This window comes from Macrosteles quadrilineatus, unplaced genomic scaffold (genome assembly GCF_028750875.1).
Source record: "Macrosteles quadrilineatus isolate MER2022 unplaced genomic scaffold, UCM_ALF_1.0 Scaffold_7__1_contigs__length_78375512, whole genome shotgun sequence".
NCBI classification, from domain to species: domain Eukaryota; kingdom Metazoa; phylum Arthropoda; class Insecta; order Hemiptera; family Cicadellidae; genus Macrosteles; species Macrosteles quadrilineatus.
Window position 1 is genome coordinate 3,467,401 of NW_026542600.1, and position 27,606 is coordinate 3,495,006.

The window sequence follows — 27,606 nt, forward strand, 5'->3', positions numbered from 1 at the left end:
GATCACTACTTACACTTACAACACGACTCTACTCTACTCGCTATATCAGGGTGACAGGGTGTAGAACTTGGCTCCGCTATGTGATTGCAACTCAGTTTATCAGACATACGGTCTGTTATTAGTGCATTATAGGCACAATACGGGTTTCATGATTTTATAGGGGCAGTGGAAATGATTCAAAACGCGAGTCTTTGCAGTGGTGTTAAAATATGACAGAAGATCTAGTCGTGCGAAACGAAATTCGCCACCGTTTTACACCTAGACCTATATTGTCTCTGTCGAGTGCAGTTCTAGAACGATTACATAGGTTTAGCAATGTACCTATGACATTGGACGTTAATTCGACGAGTTAATGCGGTTTTTCGTGATGGTGGAACATTTAGCGATGCTATGGATAAGATAGCTGCTAATGAAAGTGGACGGTATTACTGGAGGACAATCAATCAGTGCACAAGAAGGTGAAGGATGAGTGGTAGTGGTAGTATTTTGACTAACGGAGGAGGTCTGGAAGCTTTATTGAAGGCAGCGAAATTTGTTGAAGAGCAGGAAAAACAAAAGCTCAGAAGACAATCGGTTACGCCGAGATTCAGTGGTAAGATAAACAATCAAAACTCATGAATTAATTATACCTAAGTTAGGGACTCTGGCCTCTAGGGTATGGCCTATCCTACTGATTTCATAATATTAAGAAATATAGCCCTTATTATGAACTCCATCAATACAATTAGCCTAATTTAGGTAGGCCTAAAGCACAAAGTCATGCAAAAATAAATTGGGTAGGCTATCTGACTTAGCCTAGTCATGTGTTTTATTTATCAAAGATTGCTTGAAGAATTCTAGTTACATTTTTCTTGACACTGAGAAGTGAGGAGAAAACTTATGCTGTCTTTATCTACTGTAGGAGATAACTTGGGCCTAAAACACATCATTAGCTAACTTAGGAGGTCTATTTAGCTGAATTTTGACATAAGGAAGCAAGTTTACGCCCTACTGTACAGGAATGACTTTGTGATCCCCAGTCTTTATAATATCCCAGGATTCCTGCTCATTAAAAATAGGCAGAGGATACGCGTCCGGTAACCGGACGTGGATTAGACGTCCGGCAATTACTGTCATAACCTAACCTAACCAACCAAACTTGCTGATAGTGAAAAAATCGAATTAAGGTGAAATTCTTTCTCTATAAAAAAAATTATAAATGCCAAAAATTCTAATAAAAGATGTACAGTTAAGAATAAATGGTATTCAATGCAAAACTCTTCGACAAAAAGTTAAAGTCATCAATGGGATTCGAACCCTGGACCTCTTGCATATCAGCCGAGCACCTTATCCACTACACCACGAACACCGATGGCTGGTCATTGTATTGTTGTGGTAAAGGCGTTCCAGGCTCCCGCAACCCCATGACGTCATTGCCGTACGCCTTATCCACGTCCGGTTACCGGACGCGTATCCTCTATGTTAAAAATAACTTAAAAGTAGCAAACTTTTAACTTACACACTGTTAGGTTAACTTGTAACATGATTCCTGAAGCCCCCAAATCCAAACTTACTGTTGACCTTGTAGGCCCTAAGCCCGATGGACAGTAAACTTACTGTAACCCTTTACTGTTCAAATTCAAATGTTGAATACCATCTGGGCAAATATTTACCGTATTTACACTGGGATATGATGTATTTTTTATATGTCTACTTACAGTATTTTTAACGCTGAATCCAAAAATGCAATCAGTTTTGGTCGGAGAGATTCCTAAGTGGCGGTAGCGGCCGTAAAACGAAGGTTAGGTTTACGAATCTAACAAGGAAAATTTAGCGGTACTGAAGGTAATGGTAATATGGCGCGGTCTGGACGGGTCCGTACTGAGTGAAGAGTGGAGGAGTGAGGACTGAGTGAGAAGAGCAAACATTTGTTTATACTTGATCTAATGCGGAATGAAATCAAATCAATTCGTTTTGAAACCAAATGATCAGTTCTTATTTAGGCATGTGAGGAAGGTAGGTCGGGTTTTATGCGGATTCGTGACTGTATTAAGTGTTTTGAAGTGAGTTTAGATTAGGAAGGTAAAGGTTAGGTTATAATGAACCGACTCATTAATTTATGCAACTTCCAGACTGTTTTTGCACAATTAAATAGTGGGTGAAACACAATGAAATAACGATATCAAAAATGCGCCAGCACTCAAATGATTTTGCACTCATGGCGTCGTCTGTGGTTTTGTCTGTTTAGTATAGAATGTAAACAACTGACAGCTGTTTCCACTCCACAAACCTTCCACCCCTTTTAGTTTAGTCGCCACTAGATTTTGGACTCGTCCATACCACAAATATGTTAATAAATCAACAAAACTGAAGCTTAATATTAATTATATAACTGTACGGCCACTTAGGAATCTCTCCGACCAAAACTGATTGCATTTTTGGATTCAGCGTTAAAAATACTGTAAGTAGACATATAAAAATTACATAAAATCCCAGTGTAAATAGGGTAAATAATTACCATAATCTGTTACATCTGAATTCAGAACTTTACAACTGTACTATTAATATGAAGTCTGGCACAGTAGCGTAGCCAGGATTATGTCAAGGGAGGGGGTTTCACAAAGCTGATCTGGAGGGGGGGGGGTTTGAGGGCCACAGCCGTAACCTAAGAAAAGAAATAATAAGGTTTGTTTAGGGCCATTTACAAAATAGCTTATGGCCGTAAAAAAACAAGTGTATGGTTATTTTATGGGCAAAATCCTTTTGTCAAGGGGGGGGGGTTATGACCCCCAAACCCCCCCCCCCTTGGCTACGCCACTAGTCTGGCAAAATATCACATACTAGGCCTAATCACATTGTTTAGCTGTTTAGGTTGGTTAATACATGTTGTTAAGGATAGGCTAGTCATTGCAAGACTACACACAGATTTTTATTAGTCATCCAGCAGGGGTTGGCAGAGCATTGTGCATTTGTCATCGAAGTGTGACCTTAATAAGTTAAGTTAAGTTAGTTAATTCCTGTTCAGCAAAAGTTTCAAAAGTCTTTTCAATGAGAAGCATCTGAACTGCTATTGTCAGCGTCCCAATTTAATAAACCTTTTAGGTCCAATTTGCGTACGGTAATTGTTTTTCATAAGTTAGGCGTTGTTTATTTAGTTATTGTACAATTCAGTACGGTACGGTACAGTAGACTCTCGCTCATCCGGATCGGCCTTGTCCGGACTCCCGGTAGTCCGGATCGGCAATCGTGATTTTTTTTAGTGGCTCAGTACAGTAGAAGTCCGATTATCTGAGCGAAACGGGACCGAGACTACCTCGAATGATGAAAAAACTCGGATAACACGGCGGTAAAAATTATTAGCGGTGGAAGTGCACATGCCCGGGCTACAATTACTGTGGACCTGGAACAAATTTCGGCCGAAAAAATTATTATTGGTTGAAGTGCATATGCCCGGGTTATAATTACTGTGGACCTGGAACAAATTTCGGCCGGAAAAATTATTACCGGTTGAAGTGCATATGCCCGGGTTATAATTAATGTGGACCTGGAACAAATATCGGCCGAAAAAATTATACCGGTGGAAGTGCATATGCCCGGGCTACAATTACTGTGGCCCTGGAACAAATTTCGGCCGAAAAAATTATTACCGGTTGAAGTGCATATGCCCGGGTTATAATTACTGTGGACCTGGAACAAATTTCGGCCGAAAAAATTATTACCGGTTGAAGTGCATATGCCCGGGTTATATATTTATTGTGGACCTGGAACGAAATTCGGCCGAAAAAATTATTACCGGTGGAAGTGCATATGCCCGGCTATCATTACTGTGGACCTGGAACAAAATTGAAAAAACGGCTATATACAGTGTAATTCCTCGACTCTCGATAGTCCGGATTTTTCGTAATCCGGACCGGACGTCCGCCACATTAGTCCGGATGAGCGAGAGTCTACTGTACCTATATTAGTTTAGACCGTTACTGCAGATAATGTGAACCTAACTTAATTGGCGCTGAAGTACAGTAGCTCTTTGAATATCATCTGAGTGCTCTTAGTTAGTGTTTCATTCAGTCTTTAAGTTATTCCACTTGACCCAGCCGGCTGAGTAACCAGTGACCGATGATATTGCAAGCAAAGTACGATGACCTATTGCTTTCGGTATCATCTGTCTGCCAGTGATAAGTCCATGGGTGCGTTCTGGAAACATCTACTGGTGCACCGGTGCAGATTAACCGCTGACTTACTCACCGGTACCGCCCCGGGGCAAGAGTCTTGGTATCCCAGAACGGTTAGTCACCGGTTTACGGTACACATCGGATTATAATTTACACATCCACCTTCTATTTGCTTCATAATATTTAAATCAAACAAACAGACTTACCCTCACGGAATAAATTATTTAAAAATTATTCGTTTATTACGTAATATAACCCCATTGAAATAATTGAACATTGAACAAATTATTCACTCATTACGCAACACAACCAATAAAACTAATGAACATTATTCAATGGACCCGCCATCTTGCCGTAGCTGCATGCTGTTGTCCAAGAAACTGACCAATCAGAGGCCGCCGGTGTATTATGCACCGTACAATTTCTCCGGAGGAAAAAAGAGGAAATAGCTGTCTGCTAGGTTAACTCACCAGTCTCCTAGAACGACACATTTTTTTGCATCGATGCATTGGTACATGTTCCCAGAACGCGCTCATTGTGGAACATAATAACGCGTGTAAGGTAACTTACACTTACTTTTCCAGACGTTAATTCTTTTCTCATTGATTTTTAAAGTTAGACATTGAGTTATTATAACTATTAAATCTAAAATAAATTAAATATTTACATTTTTTAATATTTCCTGATTTTGATCAGTCAATATTGATAAACTGGAAAACCTGGAAGAGTCAGGGAATTTTATTTTCCAAATTTAGTACCAACCCTGATATTGTTTATACCTATAACATACTTATCCCACAAAAGTCATCAAATTAATTAGGCTTAGGCCTATTTCATTTGATTTTTTTAAAGTTCGGTAGGGCCTAACCTAAAATTTACACACATTGAAAAAGAATCATAAAACTTAACCCGTCAATTGGTGTAATAAACAATGTCCACCAATGTATTTAAGTACCGGTACCTAGTCTAAATCTAACCATCTAACCAATTGGGACCAGCTGTCACCAATTTTTGTATTACCTAGTTTAGTTTAGTTTGGTGTGCCAGTCACAGAATGTGCTAGTGGACCTTATGCTGAGATAGTTGATGGGTCAACAGTTGCTATAGCTTATAATAAGTCTTTCATCAGTTTGACTTGGTAAAAACCGTTGTGTATTTGACAGAACTTAGGTAAGTACTAAGTTTATTTAGATCAGGGCAATTTGTCGGTGGTTCACTTCAACTACGACAAATTTGATGAAAAAGCTCATGACAATTTTAACACGGGGATGAAATGTCAAAGATCGTTTTAACTGAACCCAGGTTTTATACGTTGGTCTGCTGTCATAAAGGGCACTAACCTAATTGTTTTGTTTTATACCTACTAGAATCCTTTAAAATAAGAAGTCTTTGAATTTGTTGAATATAACCTATTTAAGTAACCAAGAACTTAAACTTATTGTTATGTTATTCAACAACATTTACAAGGCATTTACTAACTACAAGGTAGATGTCATCATCTTAAAAGCCAAATTTCTCTTCATCCCAATATGTTATCTCTTGTATGAAATTCAGATTATGAATCACTTTATCAATGCTCACCTATTGATGGCTATTTGTGGTAGAATACCCAATCTTTTTATTTGAAGTGAAGCTGAAATTCAATGGTTAGCATTGTTAAGGGGGATGGTGTTTTTGTTTTGTTTCAAAGTTGTAATTAGGAAAGACGTACTGACATACATCTTAGTATATTGAGTTGAAGTATTTTTGCAACTTAAATCACCTCACCGATTGACAGAAGGATTCATACGACATGTAGGCATATTCATATCTAAAATAAAGTGCTTTTAATCAGGCCCATTTTAAAAAGTTTATAAATTGGTAATTTTAAGAGAGTAAAGTGACATTATAAAAGGGAACCGGTGGAAGCATGCACTTTTGTTTCTGTCCTATATAGGCCTATATTGTTTTATCCTAAACTAACTTAATTGATAAATGATTAGGCGTATGAAAAAAATGTTACGTTGTCACGCCATTAGTTAAGTAGGCCTATTGGCCTATATATTATTTTAGTGTTAGCCTTGTGGTATGCCACGTTCTTCCTTTAGTACACCTATAGAGTAACATGCCAGCCCTTATTAAGTAAATTAAACCTTAAAAACATACCTTTGCAAAAAGGTAAATTACAAGTTTTTCCACAATTCACTGTTTTTACCACTTTAGGTTGAACATGTAAAACATGTTAATTTTTTTTGCTGTAATCTTGAGAGGTTGGTTTTTGAAGAATCATTTCCCACAGGCCTAAGAAAAAATTTCTTATTAGGCTAAATAAATTGGGCCAGTGCAGACGTACTGACAGTTTTAAGATTAAATCCTTATTGTTGGTTAAATAAGTTTTTAGAGAATGCAATATGACTTATGCAATTTAAGTAGCTAACAATAACTGTTTTGAACACCAATCCTTGCAGTTAAAATTTAAAGTTTTAAATTGCCTTTGCTGAAATGTAGGCCTATTAAATAAACCAGTTTAAAGTACTTATAAAAAGATTTAAGTAATTTTGCAAAAAAGGCTTCATCTACTGGGGTTCCTCCTGAGGTAGTTGTTGACCTTGGTTTCTTTCTGCAACAAAAGAAAGAGTCGGAGACCTGTGAAAGACACTTGCCAAACAATCTGAAACAATCACTACACATACTGAAACCAACAAATTTACATTAGGCATAGTACATTAACTGTCATGTAGGCCTATATTTCTATAAATGTACATACTAAACTATTATCCTTGTTTTAATAGTATTGACCTTTAGGATTTCATTTACAAACTTAATTTTTAATGACATCAAAAGTTTAAGTTTGTAGAACATATTTTAAATAAAACTCTACAGTAGCCTATATCTGATGACAAAACTAATTTATTTGTAATATGCTGAGAGTAAATTTTGTACATCTAAATTATGTTTAAAAAAATCATTTAATAGGTAGCTGAAATGTATTTTTTGTATTATATACAAAAGTTATGAAACCCTTGGCGAAAATTCCTTCCTTCAGCTTGAAATCTAAAAAGAAATCCTCACAGGCCTATGTAGATTAGAATTGCATTGTTTGATTGATATTTAATAGTTAGTAGGCCTAGTAAATTTCAAATCTGTTTAATAGGGATTTGAAATTTTTCCTCTGCTTATGAACGATCAATTAACAAGTCTCTAAAATACCTAAGCCATATCGAATCTATAAAATTACACAACGAGGATAAGTGGGGTTTCTACATTATTGTTGAGTTTTGTGTATTTTTGTAAAATAATTGTGTATTTTCTAAAATGAAATTCAATTTTAGAGGTGAAATACAGTTTTAAATGAACTTATTTCCTATTCTAAGTAAAATATACAATTAAAATATATCTTTTAAACTAAATCACTATTCTATAGGCCTAAACAATAATTAATTTATTTATTGATTCGGAAATTAAACCAATATTGATTGTGTAAGGCAATGGACAAATAATATTGGGACCATTACCTTTTCCTGTACGCCTAAAAGGTTAACGTACATTAAAAAAAAATGTCTACTCAGCTTAAATGTTGTGCAGTAATTTAAAATTTGATTTGTCAAATGAATTCCTGAAATCTGGGTGATATTAATAAATAACAGATGGTACGATATTGTTGGCAATGAGATTACAAACAAGCTTCTGGCAAAGGCACCGGCCAGCTTGCTAGCCTAAAAATATATTCACTAACATTCCTCAAACTTAGATAACTATCCACAAGCTGGAATACTCACAATTAATATTTAATTTTTTAAGCTTATGTTATCAAATATAATTTTTTAAGCTTATGTTATCAAATACAATTCCCTTGAGAAAATATATTTAAGCCTACATTCCCATTGAAGAATAACAACTAGTTTGGCTTTCAAATTTTCTAATTTTTATGTGTTATTTTTATTTTCAGTATTTAATAGTAGTAGGGTAAAACAAAAATAATTTTTAATATAAATAATATTTGTCTTTTAATAAATCTTTTGATATATAATAGTGGTACAGTATTTTATCAAATTTTCACACAGTAGGTGCCAGTAAGTTTATGTGGAGACAATATCACCGATAGCTAGTTTTTACCTCTTAATCTAAACAGAGCGCTAGGTTTAAAAACTAGGCCTGATGACTTAATCGTGTGTGTATAAGTTATTTTTTATATTCAACTAGCTAACAGCCAAGTAGGCCTGATAAACATTTATTATCTATTCTACCATACAATACATTTACATCTACAGCTGGTCACACACACAGAGCCATAATGTCAAACCTTGCAACGCTTCTACCTGAACATATGAGGGAGTTGAATTTATTCTTTTAGAAGGTTGGTTGGTTGGTTACCTTTTTACCACGATTCATTAAGTCTATACATTATTTTAGGATATAAGAAATCTAAAGAGAATGTTAGTGTGGTTTTGTCAAATAGATGTGTTTGCAATAACCGAAGTAAAGTTTTAGGAAATAATAAGCTAAAAAAACTACCTTAATGCACTCAAATTGATTAAACTGTTGGTTATTTGATTTTTTTTCAGAAGAATCAAATGAGCTGAAAGAAGTACCAGTTCATAATGGAGTTCACCCTCAAATCAATTCCAGCCGGATCCCTACTCCTCCCAATCTGCCAAAACATGGGTAAGGTTTACGTACAAAATATAAAATAAATAAATAAATAAGGTCTTTATTCATGAGCGAATTTCAGTAACAATACTGTTTTACAAATTGACTCAAGTCAGGATTAAAACTAAACAAAAATTCTTAACACTACAAAACAAAATAAAAATGTAATTACAAATTCTTCAGGCGAGTTTTAAATTGTTTGTAAGACAGTGCTTTTAGTGTACAAGGAAGTGCATTGTAGGGCAATTCCATAAAATGGTCAACCTCTATACTTTTTTGCCAACTTTATCAAACCCATTACTGTTATACATTTTTGGAAAGCTCGTTAGTGTAGCTTTCCACTCATAACATTGGTTACAAAAAAAATAAATAAATAAAAAATATATACATGTTTTTTTATGGACTACCGTTTTTTTTTTTTTCACTCCGATTTACAACCATGTTGGTTATTTTCATAACCAACAAACAAAATTTACTCAAATAAGCCTTATGAATTATTTTTTTGATAGTTTAAGAGTAAAGCTAAATATTAATGCAATTTAGAATTAAGAAAAAGGTTTTCTGTCCTCCCTACAGATGTTTAACATTAAGAAAGATTAAATTCTACGTCCGACACCAAAAATGTACGTTTAGTTTTACTGTGGCTAGAGGGATTTTTTTTAAAGCTTGAAAACTAGTATGCAAAGCAAGTTTACATAGGTCTAAATGATCCATGTTTGGAAAAAAATCTATCATGTATGGTTTTTTTTTAATCATGGTGTCGGACGTAGAAAATATTTCCTACGTCCGACTCTACGTCCGACACCAAAGTACTAAAATTGGGTAGTGTATGTTAAATACCGTAACATGCTGCATATACTATAAAACCATAAGTTGAGTTTTTATCATAGTACTCAATTAACCTGCACTAAGGAACCTTTCAGTTTAGTTAGATGTAAAATTTATCCCACACCCCCATTGTTAAACATAAATAAAAACATATCACCCAAATTTATAAGTTTTTGTAAGCTTCAAAAGTAAAAAAAAATACATAACATTTGCTAACTGTTGGTTATTAAATCTCTTAAATCTTCTTTAAATCTTCTTAATTGTAGGCGACACAAGCGACGATTTAGTAAAAAGAAAAGTAAAAATTGTTCAAAATCCGGAGTCTTCGGACAGTGATGACTCAGAACAGGAGTATGGCGAGCGTAGAAATAGAGAGAAATTACCTAAACCTTCAGGATTTAGTGCCTCAAAAAGACTGGGTTGTGGTTAAATACGATAATGATTACTATCCAGGTGAAGTACAGTGTGTTGAACAAAATGAAGCCAAAGTGAAAGTAATGCATTGCTCCAAGTCAGGTGCATACTATTTCTGGCCAACTGATGAAGACTGTATTATGTACAAAGCCAAAGACATTGTGAAGAAAATTGAGCCTCCTGAACCTTACGGAGGAACAAGAGACCACTATAAATTTAAAAGTATCATCGGTCCACTTCCAGATGTGCTCCCTTGAACACATTTTCTCATGTCTTACTTTTAGGCATATAACCCAAAGTGCCCATGAATTTTTCATTTCATTATTTTTTTTAAAGAGACTAATTTGTAGAGAATGGGTAATTTGTAGGAATTAAGAAGCTGTAACTTTTTTAAGTTAAATAAGCAAAATATCTAATAAAAGATGTAAAGTGTTTATCAGTCTTTTACTTTTTCCCTGAAGGTAAAATGTCAAACCATATTGTGCAACGTAAATGTTCGAAATTTAAATATTTTAAACCCAGGTATAGAGGATTTTAGTAATTTTATTTGCTCAGGCTCATTTAAATGCATGAATAAATGTTTAAAAGGGTTCATATAAAATTGTGAACGTTTTTTTACATTTAATTACTACCTATTATTTGTAAATCTAAAAAAAAATCACACAACCTACGTCCGACACCAAAAATTCTACGTCCGACACCGTAGGAGATTTTTTTTTGTGTCAAAACTATTGAACCAAAAAACTTGAACCTAGGCTCTTTTTAAAGCTAATAAGTTTCTTTACATCCATGATTTTTTCTGTTGTTTTATCTCTTTAAAATTCACAGATTTTTAAAGTCAAATAAGGAAAAAAGAAATATCGATTTTGTGCACTCTACGTCCGACACCGCAGAAAAAATTTTTTTTAGCCATTAAAGATTTTAAAATTTAAAAAATGTTACATATGAAAATGTTCTTAAAGAACTGTTCTTTCAAATAAAAATACTAAAGATTAAGGTTTTTTACAAAAAGTAATTTTAAAGCATTAAAATAGCAGAAAAATGTGTCTGAAATCTACGTCCGACACCGTGGAATTGCCCAGTACTGAGCCGGCCCGAAGTAAGAAAACCCCCTTCTACCAGCATCAAGAACAACCCTTGGTATGTCAAGCAACAAGTCCTGTCTAGTTCTGCGCTCTCTCACGGCCGACCTCGCTTTCAGTTTTCCCTTTAAATATTGCGGTGCCTCAGTGATAAGTGTCTTGTGGACGATACAGACAACCTGCTTATCACAGCTCTCCTGGACGGAAATTGTATTCGACATACTACGGTGACTTGTGATATGGTCATACTTTTTAAGGTTGTATACGAACCTTAGAGAGCAATTCTGTAGCCTGTGTAGTATAGTGATCTGTTCCTGTGATAAACTGTATCCAAAAACAGGTAGGCAGTAATTTAAGGTAGGGAAAATCAGGGATTTGACCAACCTCAACTTGATGTTTGCTGGGAGCAATGTTCTAAACCTATTAATAACTTTTAATTTTCCAACAACACTTTTGCTTATCTGTTTAACAATAACACACCGGGTGGTTTGCATCTGGCAAGGTGACAGGTTCGATCCCAGCTCATCTACAATAGTCAGAGGGGTTTATCTTATCTCATGTGGAAGGAGCCAGCTTGTTGCGCACCCCTCTTTCTGCGTTAGTTTGAACTATTTTCTTTTTAAATTTGTCATATCTCTAAAACATTTTAGTTGTAGGAAATAGACATTTTAATGAAAATTACTGGTTGCATCCCAATCAAAATGTTAGGTCCTTTGTGGCAGTTTCTAACTAGATCCCAGGTCTTTGATTTAAAAAAATCATAAAACATCAGCAATGATAACAATCTACAAATGCAGGTCTAAGACAAAGCATTACAAGGCATCTCGCTAGTTTTATACCTGTGATCGATATTTAATCTTTTATTGTTTGTATGAAATCTAAATCCTTTGAATGGCAAGCTGGATTTCATCTCTATTGTTGCAATTAGATGCAAGTTAATTTGAACATAAACTCTTATGGTTGTTGTTTTTGTGTTTTAGGTCAGTCATTAGAGAGGTTCACAACAAGTTGGAGAAGAACCGCAGAGCTCACCTCAAGGAATGCTTCGAGACTCTCAAGAAGCAACTCCCTCCCTCACCCGACGAGAAAAAAACTTCCAATCTTAGCATTCTACACAATGCCATTAGATACATCGCTGTAAGATTATTTATATTTATGGTTAAACTCCGTTTTACAACCTTTTTCTTTCTGGGATGTGATAAGAATCGTTACAAACAGGGTTCCTAAAATACTAGCTGCTCTTATATCCAGTTGTTTCAAGTATTCAATGTTTTTATCCGAACACTCAGCCTATTCTGGCCCTTCTGCGAATGTTCCTTTTAACAAACACACACACACAGGGATTCCCGCTTGTTCCTCTATGATTAAAGCTCACGCACACAAGTCACTACTTCTCTTTCCTCCCTGTTGAGGTCTGCTCCAAACCTTAAGATGAAGAATTTAAATATTGAGAATATTCAAACTATGCAGACTTTTATTTTAAGAGCTTTAGCTTGATTTATGGTTTGATGCTGGATCACTCTTGAGCTTTTAGCCGCTAGTATCTTAAATTAGCCAAAAATCACATCCGATCTGACTGGAACATTGTTGTGGTATCCCTACACTGTCTGAGGTCTGCTATGATACACTGTGATTCCACATTGCCTATGACCTTTGACCCTTATTAACAGCACAAAAAATATAAATTTGACTGTGACAACCCGTATACAACTGAGAATTATACTTAAACAACTTAGTGGGGATCTAGGGTAACTTTCAACTTGTGGATGTTCAGGTTCTGAAGAGGAAGGAGAGGGAGTTTGAGCATGAGATGGAGAGATTAGCTCGGGAGAAGATCGCTTATCAGCAGAAACTAGCGACCCTCAAAAAGGAACTGACAGCTCAGTGGGAGCACATTGATCTCAACACACTCCTGCCTGAGGTGGTGGAACCTGAGCCTAGGAGAGCTAGTGAGTATAATAACACAGGGAAGCCAAAAAACAGTAATATCCAAACAAAGTTATCGTATTTTAATCACGGCAACAGAGTGATTGTGGTGCACAGTCTCGCTCTTACTACATGTCTATGTACTAACAGAAAGCTGTTAATAAATTAATGCTCTTTCCTTGTCTAATTTCAAACCAATCACGGACACTGGTTTAAAAATTCATATAAGATTCTCAGTTTTTCTTGTCAGCTAACATTTCAAAAGCCTAGTTTTGTTTTCAATTTCAATACAGTAAACTTTTGTATTAGCCTGAAATCCAGACTAGCGGAACTGTAGGGTAGACTATTGGCTATACAACCTCAATACGTATACTATTGGCTTTGAAAACACACCAGAATAACACTTCTAAAACAGTAAATTTGCCATTAGGCATATACAAAGGTGATATATTGGACATTGTAAATTTATTAAATATATCGAAAAATGTTTAATTTGTATGTATTACAACACTATTTTTGCTATAATATAAATTTAGGATCATACATCCACACAAATATTGTTTAGGTGTTATTTTATGGGAACTGGAACTAGTTGTCATTGCAGCCGTGTTGGATTATTGATACTACCTGTCTGTGTAGGTGAACTGATGAACAGTCGGATGACGGAGACAGGCAGTGAAGATGAGTTGGTGAGAACCAGCACCATGTACAGTAGCACTTCGTCTCTGTCTAGTGCTTCTCCCCTCCACTCCGCAGTCCCTGAGATGCAATCTCATGTTCATCACCCACAGGTATGATCTAGACCGGCTACATAACTTATGCCAATGTCCTTCAATGCATTTTGTGTAAAATTATTTTTGTACCTCTTAGAATAATTATTGGGCAAACCCGGTCAGGTCAAGCCGAGCTCTTTTTGTGTTCTCAGAAAGCGCCTGTGAAGATTCCCTATCTAAAATTGACGATTCCTCCATGATTGTGTATGATGTAAGAGACGATGATGATGAAGCCGTGCCCCCAGAAGCTGTGTAGCTGACGTTTTCAGCTATGAGATGTCTTATGATTTTTGTTATGTTGTAGGTGATGAACAGTCCAGGACCTCCAAACCTCCTGATGAGTCCTATCCAGCAACTACTGCCTTCCACCACCATCCGTATGCTGCCAGCTGACACCCACTTTGTACATTCTCACATCCCCACTACCGGTAAACTCTCATAATCTGTTTAAAGTTATTCTCTTTTGGGTTGTATGAGTGACGGTTTTGGTCAAACCAATAAAAAAAAATAAAAAATATTTAACAAGGGTAGTTTAAAGGGTCCAAGCCTCCAGATTTAACGTAAAGAGGAAATCTGCTCTTAACTACTTCCGTTTAAATCACCTTATGAAAACTTAACGGTAAGGGATTCTCTGCTTATGTCTGTGTCAACTTTAGGGCTGTGAAGTCTTAGGGCGGTAAGACTCCCATTGCCACCCCTAGTAGCCCTTTGACCTCCTGATGAATTCTGATATTTCTATAGTTTCACTCAATAATAATCCATGCCTCCTTAATTGGTTTTTCCTTTCATTTTAATTTTTTTAACTAATGCTGGTCCCTATGAATTTGTTGTTACTTTATTTGACCAGCTAGTTTCCAAACAAACTCAACGAATATAGTTGTAGAATAATACAGCTGGTAGACATAAGTCTAATGCAAGCTGGTACCATCAGCTAACTAACTATTACTCTTTAAGCTGATGTATTGCACACCATCAATAGTGTTTTCAAAAACTAGATATTTTTTATAATACTTGGGTCGTGTAAATAAGCAGAAGTAAATTTTAAAAAACACTTTATTTTTTGTACATTATCTCATATCTGATAAAAGTCTGATCATCTACATAATTTTACAAGACAGTGAAATACAGTCAATCCAAATGTCAGTGTTATTTGGCTACTCCAAATGTAACTTTAACGGAGCTTATGAATTTTGTCAGTATTGATTGTAAAAAATCACTATAGAACCTTATGAATACAAGTAGAAGCCATGTTTAGTGAAATCAAACGTTTACAGATGTTTCTATTGAATTATTCCAATGCTAATGAAGCTCATGAATGTATAATTTCTTATGAAGCGTTAAAACTTTAATCCACCAGTAGGTTCTTCTCTTTCGTTGATTAAACAAATTATGAAAAGTTTCCAAATAAGTAAATTGGCTGAATAGATTAGGAGGAGTTGTGTAAAATATCAAATAATGGATACCTACCAATCATGTCTTTCATTTTATGGGAATTCCATATGCGTATTTTAGTTAATTTGTATTCATCTAATTTACATATACAAACTTTCTTTAAATTGATTAATATAGAATTTGTACATTTTAGGTATCACAATACAAAATGGAGTGATAAACCACAGCACAGTAACTCTGGCTGCCAAACACTCTGTCAGTTCAGGTATGGAGTAGCGACTATAATAATTAGTAGTAACTATAACATGTGAAACCCACATGAAGCTCTATGTACACCTCAGAAACAAAAATGATAGGAAATAGTGTTGTAATAATATTTAAAAATAGTATTTCTTTCTCCGCAAAGCTCTTCCAAATAATATTGAAGAATTTTTAAAAAGGAATAAAACTCAGCTAACTTATCAGAAGTTTGAGTCCAGGGGCTAATTTTAGTGAGTCGGTGGCTAAGTCGGTAGCGTCTTTTGGTAAGCTAGCTGCAATCCTCCTTTTTTTACAATTCAAAATCCTAGAGTCTTTCCTTGAACAAAACTAAACATAACACTGATATTTCGTTCTTATAAAGCCCTTCTAATATAATTTCTCTTCATTTTTCTTCAACCTGCTCTCTAAATAAGACTTACACAGAGTGAAAGTGAAATATCAGTGTTATGTTTTGTGACATTATATGTGTATCTATTTGCTCCTAGACTCCTAATCTTCTCAGGTTCGGTAGCTGAACTATATTCCTTAAAAAATCCCTAACTAGCCGCTTGGCCTTTTCTTTTGAGATTTTTAAGCATAATGATTTAAACTAGATAGTGAATTGTAAAACAGTACAAAGGTAACCAATTCAAATTGTATTAGCCTAAAACATCTTTTACCATCACCTATTTTTGTAGTAAGTTCAGGGGTAATTTAGTCTATTTCAGTATTATTTTTTTAATACAAGGGCTATTCGTAGACCAACATTGTGTTCCTTACCTAACCCAATACTATTTTAACCCCAATTTGAGGAAACTCTGTTTGCGATTAACACCTGAGACCATCAGAATCTAATCGCAGAATACGGTTAAACTCGGGGGGAGCGTTAATTTTGTTCTGCAAAGTTTTTAAATATAGTAGACTTCCGATTATTAGCGAGAGGAATAACCACGATCACTAATGATCAAAATAAAAAATGTATTGTGCAAGTTCAATGTACGTCACACAGTGCTGAACATGATGTTTAGCATGAGGAGGCCAATAGGGACTATAGAGATGTAGTTGTTTACTTCACTGACCACCAACAATTGATCGATTAATTACAACAAATAAAGTTACATTTTGTGTGCGTTTTGATTTTTGTCATTATCTTTACACATAGGATCTCCAGTATTACATTAGAACCTCAATTATAAGTCAAAGTTTCTAAATATTTAACCTCAATTAGTCAAATTTTAACTTTTGAACAGCAAAACTTTCTACCTCTGTAACTCGAATTTTCCCGTCATCGAGCCTCAGTAACTTGAAGTTTACCTTTATAGGTTGAAGTTCCCACGAATGTGTGTTTTTGATTCCTGTCGAGATGTGAAAATCCAACTTCCTGTGTCTGTTTGGCTAGGTACTGTAGTCAGTGTAGTCTGCCAGTTTTTGAGATAGTTTTGTGAGCGTCGGACGTCAGTAACATCACTGTCAGACCCCAACACCTCAGTATCTCAAACTTTTTCAAATGGAACCTTCGTAACTCGTACTTCACTAACTTGAAAAACTTGATAACTCGAATTTTTCTTCATAAAAAAATTTACGATACAAATTATTATTATTTATTATTCAATTTATAATTATTTATGATTCAAATTTTTATGATAAAATTTTATAATTATTTTGAGATTCGAGATATTGAGGTCCTACTGTATTTGCAAAAAATATAAGAGTGTGTGAAACTAAGTTACTTATATAAAGGTATCTAATCTAAATTGCAGTTAAATAGTTTTATTACTTAAACCTGTATTAAAGTTTGTTCAATTATTCATTCTAAGTCAATGCTAGTAATTTCTAATTTCCTTAGCATTTCAGGTACCGGTAATGTTTGCACTATCCACGTTTTTGATTATTCATGATCAGTCAGCCACTTATTATTGTTGATAATCGGAAGTCTACTGTACTATGATGAGACAAACTGTCCTGTTGGGTGGGAACTGACCAGAAAGGTGGATAAAGTAAGGGATATGACTTTTTAGCGAATTTCCCTATAGGGAAGTAGCTATTACCGTAGGTGGCACGGTAAGACCTAGACCCGGGACCGATTTACTTTTTCATTTTGATGTCCCCAGAGGCCAAAAACACCATTCGTTCAAATTTTTATATATGTATATATATATATATATACGTCCGTGAACGCGATAACTTGAGTAATTTTTGTCCGATTTTGATGAAATTTAGTTTAAAGGTGTAAAGCGGGATAAACTTGAATGAGTTCGCGAACCAGCACGATCGGACCATGGGAACGGGGCTTTACAAGGGGTTTTATGGGGTAAAAATTGGTTTTTCTCACTTTTGACCCTCAAAACACAAAATTTCCCGATTTCTCTTTAGACCTTTTTAAAGAGCTTAAAAAAACAAATAATTTAGTATGTAAAAGTATTTTTGTTCGATTGTTAGTAACGGAGAAAATTAAAAAAATTGTAAATTTAAAATTCCCATGTTATTCTTATGGAGAATATTGTCAAATGTTGTAGTTTGCTTGTTTATGGATATATTTTGATCAAACTTGGCAAATTTATTTATTTTGTACTAAGCTATCAATATTTTACTCAAAAACACACTTTATTAGTTTCCTTGTAGCAGCAAACCTAGGTACTCGTTAAACCTAATGTTATTAAAATATATTTAACTGAAAATCAATTCAGACAAATGGAAATTCGCTTAGTCGGCAGGTTTGCTGCGGCGGGGGTATTTATTTAATTCTTCATTTGAACTAGACTGCTTGGCTGAAACGGGAGTACGATGGAGACCTTAATTTAGAGACAGGACAACACTGTTAATAGCTCTAAATTCTAATTGGACCTTGTGGCACTGGGTTTATAATTTCAGACGTCATGATGTTTGCACTGTAGCCTATATTGAGCAGGATGTCTAGTAGTCGGGAAAAACAGGAATGTCGGGAATTAGTATTGCATTTCAAAATGGTCTTGAAAAGTCGGGAAAAGTTGGGAATTTTCATGATTTTACCGCGATCGCGAAAGACGACGATGACGTTTATGTGACCGCGAAAGACAATAATGTCTACACGGCCACCGAAAATGTTAAGGTTTTTGCCGCAATTGTGGACTGCGACGATGACGTTTCTGTGACTGCGGGAGATGACGGTGATGTCTACACAGCCGCGGGAAATGCTCATTCTTTTGCCGCGATTGCGGACGACGACAGTGACGTCTCCGTGAGTGTGGGAAATGACAATGATGTCTAAATGGCAGCGGAAAAAGGTTCATGATTTCGCCACGATTGTGGACGACGATGATAACGTTTCCGTGACCGCGGGAGATGACCGTGATGTCTTCACAGCCGTGGGAAATGCTCATGCTTTTGCCGCGATCAAGGACGACGACAGTGACGTTTCCGTGACCGCCGCAGTCAATGATGATGTCTACACGTCAGCAGAAGATTTCATGACCCAAAAAACCCCAAATTGGCTTGTTGGAATTTTTTCACTGCTGCATTTTTCTTTACTTGAAAACATCATATTATATTAATAATACTTTATGACCTAAAGACAGGGTTGTGTGTTGTATAACCAAATTGTATAGTTAATTTGGTTAAACTATAAATATTGGTATCGGTATCAAGAATTGAGAATCGATACACTTTGGTATCGACACTCACAAATTGTTAAAAACTAGTCTTGAAAAGTCTGGAATTAGTCTTGAATTTTAAAATGGAAATAAATTAGACACCCTGATTGAGTGTGGTGTTACAGAAAGCAGTAGTGGTACACTGGTAGCTCCAGGCATCCTGAACCATTCCCTGGTCATGCCCCAGTCCAGTGGTTCATTCCTCTTGGCTGCACCAACCCACCTGAGTGACAAGGTAAGATACTTAAATATTTATCAACTAGCTCAATAACTGGTGGTTTGCGAGTAAAAAACAATGTCAAACCTGGTTTGAGGCCAACAATCGGGTCTGCCAAAGTTGGGTTGCTTTGAAAAGTATCGATAAAAAAAAAAAATACTAATTGTAATGCTATTTGTACATAATATTTTACCTTAGCTCCCCATATCGTGGTGATATCATTAACAACTTCCGCGGTCACATCAAATCTCTGATCCTAGCAAAGTCATGAACATCTTTCACAGTCTCAGGCAAATCATGAACATCTTCCATGTTCACGGTAAAATAGAGAACATCTTCTACAGTTAATGGTAAAATCAAGAACATCTGCAGTTATCAGTAAAAACGAGAACCTCTTCTGCAGTTATCAGTAAAATCGAGAAAATCTTTAGCAGTTAACGGTGAAATTGAGAATATCTTCTGCAGTTAAGGGTGAAATCAAGAACATCTTCAGCAGTTAACAGTAATATCAATAACATTCCTTTAGTTGTCTTCTTATGACTAACATCTACTGCAGTTATTAGTAAAATCGAGAACCTTTTCTGCAGTCTTCCACAGCCTCGACGAAAATTGTGGGCATCCTTTGATATTATGGCAAAATCCTGAATCATCTTTCTTGGTTACACAGAGTAATAGTGAACATCCTTCGAGACTACGGCAAAGTCGTGAACAGACGTGTTCAGTGGGGAGACCCCACGATCGTCACTACACCGTACACCTCTGTTTTCATTGGGCATCTTAGCTGACGCTTCCTACAACCACAAAAATAAAATGTTGATTTAGCTCGACCTAACCCGAGAGACCTAACCTGCAGATCATTTCCAGTCCTAACCGATCCCCCGAGCCAATGCAATTGCATTTCAGCTGCGATGCAATCCCATGGTCTACTTATAAGCCTGGCCCAACCCACAGACCCTGCAGCACATACAATGCTCTCATATTGTGTTGTTTGTGAAGGTAATGGCAGCTCCTATACTCAATGTTCTCTTATTGTGTTGTTTGTGTAGGTGATGGCAGCTCCTATACTCAATGTTCTCTTATTGTGTTGTTTGTGTAGGTGATGGCAGCTCCTATACTCAATGTTCTCTTATTGTGTTGTTTGTGTAGGTGATGGCAGCTCCTATACTCAATGTTCTCTTATTGTGTTGTTTGTGTAGGTGATGGCAGCTCCTATACTCAATGTTCTCTTATTGTGTTGTTTGTGTAGGTGATGGCAGCTCCTATACTCAATGCTCTCATATTGTGTTGTTTGTGAAGGTAATGGCAGCTCCTATACTCAATGTTCTCTTATTGTGTTGTTTGTGTAGGTGATGGCAGCTCCTATACTCAATGTTCTCTTATTGTGTTGTTTGTGTAGGTGATGGCAGCTCCTATACTCAATGCTCTCATATTGTGTTGTTTGTGAAGGTAATGGCAGCTCCTATACTCAATGTTCTCTTATTGTGTTGTTTGTGTAGGTGATGGCAGCTCCTATACTCAATGTTCTCTTATTGTGTTGTTTGTGTAGGTGATGGCAGCTCCTATACTCAATGCTCTCATATTGTGTTGTTTGTGAAGGTAATGGCAGCTCCTATACTCAATGTTCTCTTATTGTGTTGTTTGTGTAGGTGATGGCAGCTCCTATACTCAATGTTCTCTTATTGTGTTGTTTGTGTAGGTGATGGCAGCTCCTATACTCAATGTTCTCTTATTGTGTTGTTTGTGTAGGTGATGGCAGCTCCTATACTCAATGTTCTCTTATTGTGTTGTTTGTGTAGGTGATGGCAGCTCCTATACTCAAGAGCATCAGTCAAGTCCCCCCAGTGATACAACCACAGTTTCTGGTAAAGCCTACCATGGTCGTAGTAAGCGCTGCTACCAATACTCCAAAGTGATATCACCGAACGTGTGCGGATTCCAAATATTTATATCGTCTTATTTATTAAACGTGGAGAGTCTTATGTAAATACCGACTCATAGAGTTTTTAAGTGTATCAAAATCTAGATTTGAGAATATTTTAAAATGTTTTACCAGTTATTATTGTTGTTGATCGTATCGTTAAGTGACACGTTCCCTTTTGTCCCGTTTTCTGCAAGATCGAGACAGGAGGGATCAAGTCTTATCTTTTTATTACCCGTCCAAATATTTTATTTTTTACTTTCGCTGTTCTAAACAGTTATAAGTCTGAAATTTTACCTTAGGTATTTGTATATTTGAATTCGTAAATAATTTAATGTGTATTACTTTAAGTAACGGACGGATCGGTCAGTCGGTGGAGAGAAGAGTCTTGTGCAATAACAGTAACGTAATTTGTAATGTACATAGTCGTTCTGTGTCGCGTAGCCTGATAGGACAATCACAGCGCCGCCTTACACGTCGTTTCATGTTTGCTCAATTTCTACTTCATTTTCACAATATTAATGCAATAAAACATTCATCATCCTACCGATTGTTTAGGTCAATATTGACTATCGGGTTCGTGGAGGAATTAACGGAGGACCCTGTAAAATTGAAATTAGTTACCACAGTAAAACTGAATGATAATAGAACAATTTACTCTCGCTCTTTTAGGCAAAACAGGGAAGTGTTTACATGTATTTGTTTTGTTGTGATTGTGTTGTATTGTAGATGGTTGATTCTCAAGTCCAATTATTTTAAAATTAGAAATGGAATTGAGAATAAATTTCCTTAAGTTAGGTCTGTTACCTCACCGCAAACAGTCACTATGTTAATTCGTTCTGTTGGATCAAATCTAAATAACCCTTAGAACTATGTTTATGAATCAGAATGTTTTAAAATGTTTAATTATTTATATTAATTCTGATTTAGCCTTTACGTTAAGATTGTTATTCCCTAGAACCTTTGTATAACACATTTAAAAAATATTAATCATTTAATATATGTAAACATTTATTTTTTATTTTATTTATAAACTGCTAGTGTAAAACACTACTAATACAATTTAGTTATGTGTATTAATGGTTGGATTTTAAAAATTCAGTCAAGTCTATTGTATATGTCAAACATAAAAAATCTAGTATTAGTTAAACGCTACCATTATACATTTGATTTCTTTCTTTGTCTTCTCTCTGATGTAATTGAATATTGTTGACTTTTCCCCCAATTCTCTAAAAAAATATTGTTTTTAAGCCCATCAGAAAGTTGATTAAGTCTTCTATAGTTTACTAACAGTAAAAATAAATTATTTGAGGTACTAAACTATCTCTAGGCCTATGCCAGCCAGTATCCAAAAACTTATGTCAGTGGTGGTTTTTATCCCATTAATCAAATAATTATGTATGTTATGTATGTTATGTATGACAATTTTTCCGTAAACTTTATGCCTTAGCTATTAGAAGAATGTCATAATAAATACAGCTTTAAGGACATTTAAATAAGGTAATATATTAGTCTAAATTGTAGTCTAAAAATAGCTTAACCATGGCAACTTCTTGGAAATTAACTCATAAACCCAATTAGTATTAAGTGTTCTTTTGAGTTTGTGGCAATGTGTCTTTTGTAAACATATTTCAAACTGTTTGGTTTGTTCAATTCCACCCTCAATATTAACTTGAACTATCACTTTGTATGGTAAAAATTAAAAACTGTATTCCATCCATAAATAAGCCAGCTAAAACAGGAAACTTATAAGTCTTCCAACTAGTACAATCTGCACACTGTCCCTCATAATATTTAGTTTTATAGAACGATTTATTATTATTGTAATAATTTTTTTACTCTGCATAATTTTGTTCGCCTAAAGACAAATCAAAATCTTAAACTGATAAAAGACAAATTTACATCCTTTGTAGGCTCATAATTCAAATATTCAAATGAATTATTTTATCTTATAAACATGATAGATTTGCTTTGTTACTTTTTAAGTGTTCGAGTGCTTGTTATTATTCAGGATGATTGGAGTTAAATTTTGACGCACATCACTAAACATGACACATACGCACATCTTGCCTTTACAACTGCGCACATTTAGAAGAGGCTTAATAGATTTGGGTCATTTGGGGTATTGTACCATGCTTGATGGCAAAACAATAAAATCAGACGCATGTATGAGTTACTACAAATTACTATTTATTGAAAACCTTGAACATTAATTAATCAAGCTCTATAATGTATAGTTATTTGTGCTACTAGTGAGCAAAGGGAGCAATTGACTCACTCGAGAGAAATACTCACGAGCCGTTGGCGAGTGAGGAATAATTTATCGAGTGAGGCAATTGCACTTTGCACTCGAGTTGCACATTATATTTTTCCTACAGTTACCATAAAACAAATAAATTAGTAGAGAAACGTGACATATTTTTACACAGAAGTGAACTTGTAATATTACATTTAATGATACAAGAGTACAACCAGCTGACCAGTTGATTTACAACCAGTGCTGCCAACGTATTTCGCGCGCATAAGACCTTGTCTGCATGTTACGCGCTCACTATTTCGTGCCTTCACGTTGCAAATCTGGAGTGAGTGAGACAAAGTAATATAGAGTGAGACAATGTTAACATTGTCTCACTGATGAGCGAATTGGCCACTTTGCTTTCTTAAATCAGTGAGAGAACATGTACATTGTTAGGTAACTGTATGAAAAAAATATTCAACTAATCAAAATGTAATGAAGCATTTTTAATACTCAAGCCTACAGCATTTTCCACCATTATTGGCCATCTTAATTATGTATATGTAACTCTCACTAATGCTAAATAAACAAAATCTCATTCATTTTGTAAACGTAGGACGAATATACCAATAGAAGAGAAATAGTTGTGAAATGGCACTCTGTAATTGTAACCCAAATTTCCTGGTCAACTTGGTATTTTAGGTGATCACAATTATTTTAGCCCTCCGAGTGTCCCTAGTTTTGGCCTTAATGTCTGCCTATTTTTTGCGCATTTGCAAGGTTTTATTAAAACGGATCTGAGAAGCTTAAAAACCATGTTAATTATACTGTTCTATATACCATTTTGTTTGGAAAATCATGGGCTTAAATATTATACATAAAACATAAGGAACATTTGTTAAAAAAAAAAAAAATTTAGGTAAAAAAATATATTTTGGAAAATTAAAAAAAAAAAATAAGTTTGCGCTCAATGAAATTGTATAAATTATAGGCCTATAAATATTTGAAAATAGCCACTTTGTTCTAAATTTTATGAGGATTCCAAAAATATAGTAATATAAGGAAGTAGATTTGCAAATAAATAAGTTATGGGCAAAAAACAGATTTCGGTACATAGCGTTTAGCTAAGAATGCATAGCCTAACCATAGCTAGGAATCTGGGTGATAATTTACATCAATATCACTACCTACTTCTTCAGGATCATCAACCAGCCCTTCAAAATCACTTAAATCTTCTTCTTATAATGCACCACGTATATCACCACTTTTGATTTTTAACACTAAAACAATGATAAACGTAATAAAACACATCAGTCATCGGTGCGAGGTTAACCAAGCTGTTTACGCACGTCAGCTGTCTGCTACAATTAAGATCGGCTCGAGAGAAAAAAGCGCTTAGTCTGCCAAATAAAACGATATCTAACTCGATCCAGTTCAATCCGATTTTGTCAGTCATAGAGCCTTCGCCGTAAACAGTGTTTGTGAGTCGAAAAATCGACACAAAACACTAAGAGGGTTAAGTTGCTCCATTACTGGAACAAAACAGCTTCTGCTCGATCGATCAGTTTTAATGCTTTTTAAACTGAATGAACACACCATCAGTTGATTTCATTTGTAACCACACATTCGTATTGTTTTATCTATTCTTTCTCTATGGTTGGAATTCTTTTGTCTTCATTTAGAACTTAAGCTCAATGTTAAACGTTTATACACATGATCCAGTAAATGAAGCACCATTGAAGCTAATTTGTTTGCTCACTGTATTAGAACATATAGTTCCCACGGATCTGTAAAGTCAGGGAAACATGTGTAGGGCCAGTGAAAGTTTTTAAAACAGACCGCAACTCAGGGTAAATTTTTGAAAGTAATGTCAAGGCAGGGAAATTTCATAAAACTTAAATGGATTGTGTTAATTTTTTTAATGATTTGTTATGTAGAAATGAGATAATCGCTGCAGAGATTACTTAAGTTCTGAAAAATATATGCCGTGGGCAGCAAGGGATTCACTATATATTTTATTGTGGGAACCCTGTAGATATGATATTTCAAAACTGTCATGAAAAACAGAATCAGTAAGCCCTATAAATGTTATACTCCGAACTGACATTTATTCCTGTATGTTGTTTTAATCGTAAGAAAATTCAAAAGACACATTGCTCAAACTTCTCAGTTCTCACCATATGTTATGTATCCTTTGCTTTTAACTTGCACTGTTTTATTTGTTGTTTATTAATTTTATTTACGGCATCTATTGGCCTATGTATATTGAACCTAATTATAATCCATGGAAAAGGGGTAAATTACTTTAAGACTTAATTTTGTTTAACAGTGTGGCTATGTCCTAAAGTGGTTCTAAGAATTAATTTATGTTCATCATTGTTCACTAAGAAATCATACAAAATCAGAATATTTGACAAAAACCCATAAAGATTGTTACTCTGTAAGACATCTAAGTAAATATTGTATTTGATTTATTTGTTAAGTTAGGACTGGATCTAAAGACGGATAAAAAAGTTGGAGTGGGTTAGGAGCAGAGATTTTTACATACGATAACAATATTGAGTGGTTGTTTGTAAATGTATTTTGTTGCTGTTTGGTTTTTCAGTAAATTTCCCATATAGGGAATAAGCAATTACTGTAGCTCTCATGGTAAGACCTGGACCCGGACCGATTTGCAGAGGCCAAAAACATCATCCGAAATTCAAACAGAGGTTCATAGTCTGGTTGTGGAGTTTGTTGTCTTCATTGCAATAGAGACAAGATTCCCAAGCTTGAATCTTTTTTCTCATTGTGTACGCCATTGTGGTTCTAGCAGTTTCTAGAACCTTGAGTGATATGCTACACAAACCTTCATTCACGTTATGCAGCCTGTGTCCACGACGCCTTCATGTCCCTCAGTCTCGATGATGGCTGTGTTTCCGAGTTGCCATAGTAGAACGTAGTACCAGATATCATCATCGGTGAAACAACCGAGAAGCACTAGACCACTAGCAACCCACCAACCTCCTCTTCAATATAATTTTTCATTTGTTGGAATCTGGTTATGTATCCCATAACCTCTGGATCATTTGAGCAAAAGACAAAGCACTTGAACTGGAAACTCCACCATCTGTCTGGCAGAATCAAGAATTTTGCATATTGGACATCGTACAAAGATGGGTGCTTCCTTTTTTTACTGGGAGAAAAGTTAACTAACATGGTCCTGACAAAGGAGGGGGTTGTCTGCCCCTTCTGTGCCAATACCACGTTAGTTTAGTTCCAATTCTACGTTATTCAGTGACGAACAAACGTTGATGATTTTCTCAGCCAAAACTCTAGATTGTGTTTGCTCGCCTACGGCTCGTGAGTAAGGATTTCTCTCGAGTGAGTCAATTGCTTAATTTGCTCACTAGTTGCACAAATAACTATTTAACTAATCTTTCAGTGTCAATAAAGTAATTAATAACTATCCAACAACGCTTCAATATACTAAATTATTTGTTTTTTTAACTTTAAGAAATAGTTTGGAAAGAAATTGTAAATATTTGAAGGTAAAATGCAAGAAAACCTATTGTTACCCCCATTAACCCTACCCATGGTAGTCTAGAAAACGAGGCCTACGCTAATACAATATTCCCCGTATGAGAAATCAGCTAAAAAGTAAATTTCAGAACCAATTCCGAACCCTAATATGAATAATTTAAATTTTACTTGAAAACTCAAAATCTTTAGACCCAGTCCTGCTTCTAGCTAAAAGTTGTACTAATCATAAGATCACCTGTGTACCAATCAATGTGTTTTATTATTTATTTGTCTCATCCTTAATTTATAAATGCTTCCTTGAAATGCCTACGAACAGCACCTAAACCGAGAGCCTTGAGGTCAAAAATAGATTTATTGTTCCGAGCAATGCCTTTTCTGTGCTCAAGTAGACGAAGGTGGAAAACCTATCTTTCTCTCTTCCTCATTGTACAAGTCGGTGTGTTATAGCTTGCAAAAATGGGGCATGCATGGAATATATGTATTTATTTATATCATAAATACAATTAATAGTATTAACTTTATTTATGAATTGGAGTTTAAAACATAGTCGATGTATACATTATTTCAAACTATTTTGTAATGATAATAGAGATTGTAAATTTTAATGTTTTAATTTAATAAATGTCAAATAAATTTATTTTAGTAATAA

General features: G+C 35.2%; 1 protein-coding gene across 1 annotated transcript; it reads left to right on the top strand.

The window, feature by feature from the left end:
• Positions 1-27,606, top strand: LOC128997922 (max-binding protein MNT-like). The gene is made up of 9 exons (XM_054423756.1): positions 1-592; positions 8,696-8,795; positions 12,085-12,241; positions 12,879-13,053; positions 13,670-13,821; positions 14,108-14,231; positions 15,389-15,460; positions 19,190-19,299; positions 21,078-27,606. The coding sequence occupies exons 1-9, from the start codon at positions 466-468 to the stop codon at positions 21,192-21,194; spliced, it is 1,134 nt and encodes a 377-aa protein (XP_054279731.1). The 5' UTR covers positions 1-465; the 3' UTR covers positions 21,195-27,606.

Excerpts from the sequence above, each read along its gene's own strand:
- LOC128997922 (XM_054423756.1), top strand. The coding sequence starts at position 466 with ATGAGTGGTAGTGGTAGTATTTTGACTAACGGAGGAGGTCTGGAAGCT. Across the intron at positions 8,796-12,084 it reads CCCAATCTGCCAAAACATGG|GTCAGTCATTAGAGAGGTTC; the intron begins GTAAGGTTTACG and ends TTTGTGTTTTAG. Across the intron at positions 12,242-12,878 it reads ATGCCATTAGATACATCGCT|GTTCTGAAGAGGAAGGAGAG; the intron begins GTAAGATTATTT and ends GTGGATGTTCAG.